Here is a 10,438-nt window from a genome sequence, read left to right as displayed (position 1 = left end):
GGCGGCGCTCCCACCGAGGGTTTGGATCCCATATAGAGACTGGTCCGCTCACTGGTTGAGCGTGGTACGGGCGTGACACTGAAGGTTGCGATCCCATTACCGGTCACGAAAAAAAGACAAAAAGGGGGAAAAAAAAGAAAAGAAAGAGCAATGAGAAGCAGGGAGATGCAAATTACAGCCATTTCTCTCCCATAAGACTGGCAAAATAGAGTAATTTGATAACGCGCTCCCACCGAGGGTTTGGATCCCATATAGAGACTGGTCCGCTCACTGGTTGAGCGCGGTACGGGCGTGACACTGAAGGTTGCGATCCCATTACCGGTCACGAAAAAAAGACAAAAAGGGGGAAAAAAAAGAAAAAGAGCAATGAGAAGCAGGGAGATGCAAATTACAGCCATTTCTCTCCCATAAGACTGGCAAAATAGAGTAATTTGATAATGGGCAAAGTCAGTGAGGTCATAGGGACAAAGTTTCACTCATATGATGCTGGTTAAAGGGTCAATTGGTGCTGCTACCTTGAAGGGAAATTTGGCAGGATCTTTTTAACCTGAAAATGTGTAAACTGTCACCCAGCAACTCCACCTCTAAGCATTTGGCTTAGGGAGACACATGAACGAATGTACAAGGAAGCAGACATGAGGACTGCATCAGTGACAAACCAGAAACAAGCCATATGGCTACTGGCAGAGGAATGGACAAGAAAGATATAATACATTCACATGACAGAAGACTGTACAGCAGCATAAGAAGAGGGAACTAGATCTTTATGTACGAGTATTAGTATGGTAGATTTCAAAAGCATAATGTTAAATTTAAAAAGCAAGTTACAGAAGGAAATGCAAAGTATTGAAACACACACACATACCCACAAAACAATGCCATATGCCCTATAGGAATGCAGCTGCCTGTAGAAAATATTCTGAAAACATACAGGCCAACCTGACAACAGTGCTACCTTTGGGAAGGGAACTGGGATTGGAGGATGGTGAACAAAGAGGCCCTACCTTTATCGGTAGTTGCCTAATTTTTTTTAAAAGAATATATGTATGTGACTTTTAAACTATTTTGTTAACTTTAAGAAAATCAAAAGGATTGCTCATGCAGTGTTTTTCCCATAGTCTGGGACCAGTGGGAAGAGGGGGAGTGCTTGCCTCTGGGGTGGAAAGGCAAACCATAGGCCAGGGCCTGGGTCCCAGCCAGGAGAGCATTTCTGGCTGGACCACCCCAGCTCTGGTGGCAACAGCCAAGCCCCGCAGGAACCAACTGGGCAATGTCCAAGCCGAGCAGGCCTCAGAGTTGGGCCCTTGACTGGGAATCCAGAGCCCTGGATTCTGAGCCCAGCTTGGCCATCAAATACTGCCGTTGCACCTCTCTATGCCTCAGTTGCTCTTTCTGTCCCAGAAGAGGACTGGGCTCAGGGGTGCCTAGGACCCTCCTTCTGCTGATGGGAATGTGCCTCAGCTCGTCACACCTGAGGCGTGACATGGGTGGGAGAAGCAATCTGAGCTGGCCAGCCTGCAAGCTGGCTGCCAGGACTGAATGTCTGCTGAGGGTTTTAGATGACTGGGCAGGCAGGGCCTGAGGCCCAGGAGGAGAGACAGGACAGTCCTGCCTGGCGGGAGCTCTAGAATATCTACTAATGGCGTGCGGCTCATACATTGCCTGTGGGGCCCACTTCTCCCCATTGGGGCCCTCCCTGGCTATTCAGTTGTTTGAAGGCAGTTACGTCCCTCCTGCGTCACTTCTTCTTCGGGTCGGTCTCCCCAGTTCCTTCAGCGCTTCCTCATAAGGCCTGGTCTCCAGGCCTCAGCAGGCTCTGGCGCCCACCTGGCTGTCTTTGTCAGACAGACACGGTCTCCACGTGTGGTCTGAGCAGGTGCCAGAAGAGCTGGACCATGGCCTCCTCTCTGTGGACCTTCCTTTTCCTCATTTACTGCAGCCCAAGCCAAAGGAGCACATTCAGAAATAGCATCAGACTGAGGAAGCCAACTACAGTTGAAATGTATCCCCCAACCCAAGGCCTTCCTCCAGAGCCAAGCTCCTGTCTTGGCTCCTATGATTTGTTTTCAGCCCCAAGGCAGAATATTAAATTTATCTCTTTCAAGTTCTCCCCGTTAGCTTTTCCAGTCATCATTTCAGCCTGTAAATAATAAAAGTAGTAGTAGCTACTGTTTATTGAGAGTTTATTACTTGCCAGAAACTTTGCCTACAGCTTCTCATGTCATCCTCATAGGAATCTTATGAAGTAGGTACTGTAAAAGCCTCATTTTACAGGTGGAGCAATGGAGGCTCAGAGAGGTTAAGTCACTTGCCCAAGGCCATACAGCCAGGCCTGGAATCTGCATTTAAGCCCACGTTGAAACCCAATGCTCTAAACCAGTACAAGCCACTTCTCTGTGGCCTTCACCTCTGATATCTAATGTTTTACTGTCACTCCCTGCTTCGGGGCAGCCTCAAAGCCACTTTCTAGGCCTCTTCCAGACCATCAGGGAAACTAAGGAAAGGCTGGGCTGGCCTAGGACTGGTGAGATCTGGGGGTCTCTCAGGGAAATATGCAAACCTTGATGCGCATCAAAGAGGTGGCACACAGCAGTGACGTAGAACAAGACACTGGGCTCTGGAGTTGGGCAAACCCAGACTTGAATCCCATCCCTGCTGCTCCTTCCTTGTGTTGTGACTTTGGACAGTTTGTTCCTATTCCTGGGCCTCCAACTCCTCCTCTGCAGAATAGGAAGCCTGTAGCACCTGCCCCTGTTGTGGAGGATCCAGCGAGATGGGGGGCACTTGCACCATTCATTCCTCCTACATTTACTGAGCACCTACTAGGTGCTGTGGGCAAGAGCTCAATAAATGTATATGAAGTGCTCTGGAAATGCAGGCTGCTACTGTGGCGTGAGTGGCTCCCTGCACCCTCCTGGTCTCTCCCCAAGCTGCCCGCCCTGGCTTACTTGTTGAAATTTCGATAGTTGGCGGGACTGGGGGTGTGACTTCGGCCAACGCTCTGGTAGTCCCGGTAGCTGACGAACTCCTGCCACGGGCAGCGGTAGCCCTTCGGGATGGCGGTGTGGTTGAACTTCTCCGGCGGGACGCCCTGCAGCGGCTCGGCGTAGCCTGGGAGTGGAGCGGCGCGCGTGGGGGCGGGCGGCAGGGGGCGCCTCTGCTCCTCTCCCTCAGTCCCCCCTGCCGCCTCCACCCCGCGGACGTGGTTGGAGGAGGGAAGACCGGGCTTAGGAAGGAGTGCGGGGACGGGTTGCCAAAGTGGCTCCAGCAATGGGGACCCTTCCCCATTCCAGGAAACAAGGAGGACTGGAGCAAGGGAACCGCGAGTGCGGGGCGCGGGTTCTCGTCTTGGCTCGGACTCTGACTCGCTGTGTGACCTTGGGCGCGTCCCTGCCCCTTTCTGTGCTTATGTTCCGGCCTGTGCAGTGTGCGTTTATTTGCGTGTATGAGTGTGTGCGTGTGTGTGTCGGGGGAGGGAATGGACTAGACGCCCTCTGGGAGCTCTTCTTGCCCCTACGGTCGAGCACATCCAAGCTCCGGGTCCCCCAACCCCGGTTCCGGGACCCGGGGAGGCCACTCACCTGGCGCCAAGGCGCTGGGGCTGGGGCCGCACTTCGCCCGGGCGGCTGCGGGATAGGCATCCTCAGGACCCCCGGACGAGGCCGGGAAGATGTGGTCCTGCGAGCGGTAGTTGTGTCCCTCCGGGCCACTGGCAACCTGGGCACAGGGGCGGGCGCTCAGAGGCAGCAGACCGCCACACCGAGCCGCCCGCTCCGCGCCGCCTCTTCCCCGAGTCCCCTCGCGTGGGGTCTCCTTCCAAGCTCACCGTCCCCAGCTCCGCGGTCCCAGTCACCTTCTCCTTGGCGCTTCCGGACATGATCTGCAGGAGCAAATAAACAGCAGGGACACTCAGCGAGGCAAGGGGCCAGGGTTCTCCCTCCACCAAAAAAGGGGGAGAGGGCAAAAGCCTAGCGCCCACCTCCAGGGGATGTTGGAAAAATGAGTTAATCGTTTACAGCAGTAACCCAGTGCCTGGGAGAGAGAAATACTCAATGTATGTCAATTGCTATTGTAATATTGAGTCTGGGCAAAATACTTAACTCCCCTGAGCCTGCTTCCTTCTCTATAAAATGGAGATGATGATGATGATAGCATCACCTCATAGGGTTCTATGAGCATTAAATGAGAGGAAACATGTAAAGCACGCAGCTAGCACTGCCTTTAGGCACACAGCAAAAGTAGGTGTTTTGCCATCTTTATCTTCCTACCACATCACTCTCTCAGTTGCCTCCTGCCTGGCCCCGGAATTGAGTGGAGTGTGTATGGGATACTCCTGACTTCATTAGAAGTATCTGAAACTGCCTCCTGCCTTTTTGAAGTCTGGGGATAAACCATTCTTGCCTTCTTTCTCTACCAGCTGATGGTTCCATGGCCTTTTCCTTCTTCCAGTGGGAAGAGGGGGGAAAAAAGCTTTCTGCATTTTCCATCTTAGAGGAAGCTTAAGTCTGAACTAAATCCTGCCTGCTGCAAATTTAGCCCAGAGCACATGACTAGTCTTTAGCATCTTTTGTAGGAGCCCAAGTCCCGTCACTCCACAGCTCATCCTGCCCGATTTACTTCATGTTTTACATCTGGGGAGAGAGGCCTAAAGAGATAACACTTTCTAAGGATCAAACAGCAAGACAAGGGCTCAATCTGATGGGAACATCACAGTCTCCCCAGCTGAAGCTTGAGGGACTCGCCAGGGGCCACAGGTCTTCAGCCTGGCTCACTGTTTGGTTTTGGGCTAGCCACTGGCTCTCTCTGGGCCTCAGTTTTCTCATGAGCACAGTGAAAGCTTACTCACCCCCCGCTGGCTGGCAGTAAACTCAAAAGTGAACTTCTGCACCCGGCGCTGCCTCTTCTGGAAGAGGAGGGATCCTCGGTTGTTGCGCAGTGACAGCTCCTCCATCATCAAGTCCTGGGGCACGCTCAGCTTCTTGCCCAGGTCCAGTGAAGGGACTACCAGGAGAGGCCAGGGCAGGCTCTTACTACCCAGCGCAGGAGGCTCTGCAGGCCTCCACCTCTAAAGGCATCCCCTCACAGCATCGCACATTGTGTATGAGAATGCCCATTTCTCCCCACACTTGCTGACACTGGGTGTCATCATTCCTTGGAGTTTCTGCCACCTGACAGGCAACAGTGACACTTTGGAGCTTAATTTGCATGTGTTTGATGCTCAGTGAAATTGAGCACTGTTTCAGAAGTTCTTCAGACATTTAGGGCCGACCCGGTGGCGCACTGCTACAGTGCGCCGCTTGGGAGCGCAGTGGCGCCCCCACCGAGGGTTCGGATCCCACATACAGACCGGTTCCCGCTCACTGGCTGAGCGAGGGGTGGGCGCAGCACCGAGGGTTGCGATCCCGTTGCCGGTCCCGGTCCGGTACAGGCGCGACACTGAGGGTTGCGGTCCGTTGCCGGACATGAAAAAAGACAATAAGGAAAAAAAAAAAAAGAAGTTCTTCAGACATTTGTTTTTATTCCATGAATTTCCTGTGCAGCTCTTTGCCCCTCTTGTTGAGTGGTGAGAAATGATCAGATTCTAGATATCTTTTAAAGGTAAGCCACGGGTGTGGGTTTGAGGGAGAAGGGGGAGTTAAGGGTGACTGAAAGGCTTCTGGCCTGAGCCACTGGAAGGAAGAAGCAGCCACTCATTGATATGGGGAAAGCTGGGGGAGGGAAGGTTTGGGAAAAACTCAAGAGTTCAGTTTTAGACCTGTGTTCTTTTAATTTTAAAATAATCTTTTATTATTTTTAAAACAGCATACATGGAAGAGTGATATCATCAAGATGGCGGAATAGATGATTCCCAGCATCCTGCCTTCCTACAAGTAACCAATTTGCAACTATTAAAAAGCAAAACTGCCCACCTGAAATCGCTGGGGCTGGGGGAGGAGGAGGAGAGACCTGTGGAGATCATGAAGGTGTGAGAGACAATGGTGAGAGGATGCAGGGACAGCCTTATTGTTCTGAGCCAGCCTGGGGACTAGCTGACACAGAAGCTGGGAAAAGCCGATGTGGCACCCTTCGTGCAAACCTGCTTGGAGTCTGCAGAGGAAAGGAGGGCTTCAGAGCACACCACACAGCCCACAGGCCATAAAGCCCACTGACAGGATTCCCCTGGGCACCGTTAGGTGCAGACAGCCGTACCTGACAGGAGAGGAGAGACACCCAGAGGCCAGTGAGTTATCATGAGGGACACGTACACGGCCTGCTCCCCCAGGAAGTAGTTGGAGTGCAGAGGAAAGGCTGGCCCTGGGGGAAACACTGGACGCACTGAGGGCAGCTGGTCTCAGTGGAAATCAGTCAGGGCAATAGAACTGCAGGGGATTCAATCTGTAGGAAAGACCCTGTCCCAGGCCAGAATTTCCACACAGCCCAGACCAAGAAGTGATTAATGATCCTCACAAAAAGCCTTCCCCAGAGAATCAGCAGCAAATAGAAGTCTCCTCAAATGCTGTGGCATCAATGTAAAGACACAGAGATCAAGAAAGAACCGAGAAATATATATTTGTGCCACCAAGTGAAACAAACGAGCACCAGCAGTGGATGCAGAGGAACAGCAGATCTATGAAGTGTCTGACAGAGAATTCAGAATAACCCTCTTGAGGATGTTCGGGGAGTCACAAGAAAATATAGATAGAAGATTAAATAATATCTGGAAAATAATACAGGAGCAGAATGAGAAACCTAACAAAAGAATAGAATCAATTTAAAAAATAGAAATTTTAGAAATAAAGAATATACTATGTGAATTGAAAAACTCAATAGAAAGCTCAAACAGCGTATTTAATCGAACAGAGGAAAGAATCAGTGAGCTAAAAGATAAAACACATGAAATTATCCAATCAGAGGAGCAAAAAGAAAAAATAATAAGAAAAAATGAAACAAATATAGCAAATATGGGACTCTCCCAAGCAAAATAACCTGTATATAATTGGCATACCCAAAGGAGAGGAAAAAGGAAGAGATGTAGAAAGCATATTCAAAAAAATAATGGCTGAAAATTTCCCAAGCATGGAGAAAAAGATGACAGCTTTCAGGTATAGGAAGCTCAGAGGTTGCCGAATTCAGTCCAAGGAGGAACACCCCAGGGCATGTCATAATCAAATTATCAAAATCTAAAGACAAAGAGAGAATACTGAAAACAGCAAAAGAAAATAAACACCTAACATTCAATGGAGCCCCAATACATCTCTCAGTGGATTTCTCAGTAGAAACCCTAGGAGCAGTAGAAAATGTGATGATATATTCAGAATGCTGAAAGGAAAAGACTGTCAGCCAAGAATTTTATATCTGGCACAACTAACCTTCAAATATGAAGAGAAATAAAAGAATAAATGAATGAGAAATAAAGTATTTCCCAGACAGACAAAGGCTAAGGAATTCATCAACACTAGACCTGCCTTACAAGAAATGCTAAAGGGAGTTCTTCAGTCTGAAAGAAGATGACGCTAGGGAACAGCAAGAAAACATTTGAAGGTATGTAATTCACTAGTAAAGTAAGTTCACAGACAACCTCAGAATACTCCAATTTCGTAAAGGTGGTGAATAAGCCACTTACATCCTTAGTATGAAGACAATAGGACAAACCTAACAAGACACTAACATATACAACCATATAAGAACACAATATTAAAAGATATATTTTGGGGCCGGCCCGGTGGCGCACTCGGTTGAGTGCAGCGCTTGGGAGCACGGTGGCGCTCCTGCCGAGGGTTCAGATCCCATATAGAGACCGGTCCGCTCACTGGTTGAGCGCGGTGCGGGCGTGACACCAAGGGTTGCGATCCTGTTACCGGTCACAAAAAAAGACAAAAAGGAAAAAAAAAAAAGATATATTTTGAGACAACAAATTGTCCAAACGGTGGGGGGAATGATACCAAACAGAGTTGGCTTTGCTTTTTTTTTTCTTTTTTCTTAGATATCAAAGTTAAGTTGTTATTAGTCTAAAATAATTTGTTGTAACTATAACATGTTTTTTGTAAGCATGGTAACCATAACACAAAAACTTAGAAGAGACATACTAAAAATAAATAATGAGAAAACAAAATGTAAAGCTGGAGAAAAATCACTCAACCACAAAGAAAGACAGGAAGACAAGAAAAAAAGGATCCACAAAACAACCAGGAAAAAAATAGCAAAATGACAGTAATGAGTCCCTATATATAAATAATAACCATAAATGTCAATGGATTAAATACCCCAATTATTTTTATTTTTATTTATTTTTATTTATTTATTAAATACCCCAATTAAAAGGCACAGAACAGCTCAATGGATTATAAAACAAGAACAATATGCTGCCCACAAGAAACTGACTTAACTAGTAAAGACACATAGCTGCTGAAAGTGAAGGGATGGAAAAAGATGTTTCATGCAAATGGAAACCAAAAAAGAGCAGGAGTAGCTATATTTATATCAGATAAAATAGACTTCGAGCCAAGGAACGTAAAAAAAGGATAAGGGAGATCATTATCTAAAGATAAATGGATCAATTCAACAGAGGATATAACAATTCTGAATATATATGAACCCAACTCCAGAGCACCCAGCTATATGAAGCAATTACTGTTGGATCCAATGGGGGGACATTGACTCCAAAACAATAATAGTTGGGGACTTTAATACCCCACTTTCAGCAAAGGACGGATCATGCAGACAGAAAATTAACCAGGAAATATCAGAATTAATCTCTGTTATAGGTTGACTTAACAAATATTTATAAAACATTTCATCCAACAGCTGCAGAATACACATTCCTTGCAGCAGCACATGGAACATTCTCTGGAATAGACCATATTAGGACACAAAACAAGTCTCAACAAAATTTTTTTTTTGTCTTTTTTGTGACCGGTAAGGGGACTGCAACCCTTGGCTTGGTGTCGCCCGCACCGTGCTCAGCCAGTGAGCGCACCGGCCATCCCTATATAATATCCGAACCCGCGGCGGGAGCACCGCTGCGCTCCCAAGTGCTGCACTCTCCCGAATGCGCCACGGGGCCGGCCCTCAACAAATTTTTTAAAAATTGAAATCACATCAACTACTTTATCCAACCACAATGGAATAAAAGTAGAAATCAACAAGAAAAAGGACACTAGAAACTGTACAAATACATGGAAATTAAACAATATGCTCCTAAATGATGAATGGGTCAAAAAAGAAATCAAGAAAGAAATTTTAAAATTCTGGAGATAAATGAAAATGAAAACACAACATACCAGAACTTATGGGATACAGTGAAAACAGTTCTAAGGGGGAAGTGATGTAGCAATAAATGCCTACATCATAAAAGAAAAAAGACTCCAAAAACAACCTGACTTTACACCTCAAAAAACTAGAAAAACGAGAACAAACCAAACCCCTAATCAGTAGAAGAAGAGAAATTAACAAAGATCAGAGCAGAAATAAATGAATTAGAGACTTAAAAAATAAAATAAAAAAGATTGATGAAACAAAGAATTGTTTTTTCAAAAAGATAAACAAAACCAATAAATTTTTAGCTAGGTTAACAAAGAAAAAAGATAAAAGATGCAAACAAATAAAATCAGAAATGAAAAAGGGAACATTAAAACTGATACCACAGAAATACAAAGAAAAGATCATAATAGACTACAACTATATGGGAACAAACTGGAAAATCTTGAAGGAATAGATAAATTGCTGGACACATACAACTTACCAAGGTTGAATCATGAAGAACTAGAAAACCTAAGCAGACCAATAATGAGTAATGATATTGAAGCAGTGATAAGAAGTCTTCCAACAAAGAAAACCCCAGGAACAGATGGCTTCACTGCCAAATTTACCAAACATCCAAAGAACTAATATCAGCTCCTCTCAAATTCTTCCAAAAAATCGAAGAGGAAGAAATACCTCCAAACTCTTTCTACGAGGACAGCATTATCCTCATACCAAAACTGGAAAGAAGCACAACAAAAAAGAAAACTACAGAGCCCTAATGAACACAGATGTGAAGATCCTCAACAAAATACTAGTAAACAGAATCCAGCAACACATTAAAAATATCATATACCACTATCAAGTGGGATTCATTCCAGGGATACAAGGATGGTTCAACATATGCAAATCTATAAACATGATTCATCATATCAACAGAATGAAAGAAAAAGAAACATGATCATTTTAATAGATGCAGCAAAAGCATTTGATAAAATCCAACACCCTTCATGATAAAAACACCCAACAAATTAGGTAAAGAAGGAGTATACCTTAAAGCCCATATACAACAAATCCACAGCTAATATCATACTGAATGGACATAAAATAGAGGCTTTTCCTCTAAGATTTGGATTAAGAGAAGAATGCTCACTTTCTCCACTCTTATTTAACATAATACTAGAAATTTTTTTTTTTTTTTTTTTTTTTTTTTTTTTTT

The 10,438-nt window shown here is 45.9% G+C and overlaps 1 protein-coding gene across 1 annotated transcript in view; it reads right to left on the bottom strand.

The window, feature by feature from the left end:
• Positions 1-10,438, bottom strand: part of MYOZ3 (myozenin 3) — a 21,430-nt gene that overhangs the window by 828 nt on the left and 10,164 nt on the right. The window contains exons 3-7 of the mRNA XM_008587219.1: positions 6,190-6,294; positions 4,847-5,001; positions 3,827-3,880; positions 3,582-3,717; positions 2,949-3,111 (exon numbers count right to left, since the gene is read on the bottom strand). Of these exons, the coding sequence (XP_008585441.1) occupies positions 2,949-3,111; positions 3,582-3,717; positions 3,827-3,880; positions 4,847-5,001; positions 6,190-6,294 (613 nt within the window). The remainder of the gene's footprint in view (positions 1-2,948; positions 3,112-3,581; positions 3,718-3,826; positions 3,881-4,846; positions 5,002-6,189; positions 6,295-10,438) is intronic.

The sequence above is a fragment of the Galeopterus variegatus genome, unplaced genomic scaffold (genome assembly GCF_000696425.1).
Source record: "Galeopterus variegatus unplaced genomic scaffold, G_variegatus-3.0.2 Scaffold4289, whole genome shotgun sequence".
In the NCBI taxonomy this organism is placed as follows: Eukaryota; Metazoa; Chordata; class Mammalia; order Dermoptera; family Cynocephalidae; genus Galeopterus; species Galeopterus variegatus.
Note: the sequence above shows the minus strand (reverse complement) of the source record. Positions and strands in the feature narration are given on the sequence as shown.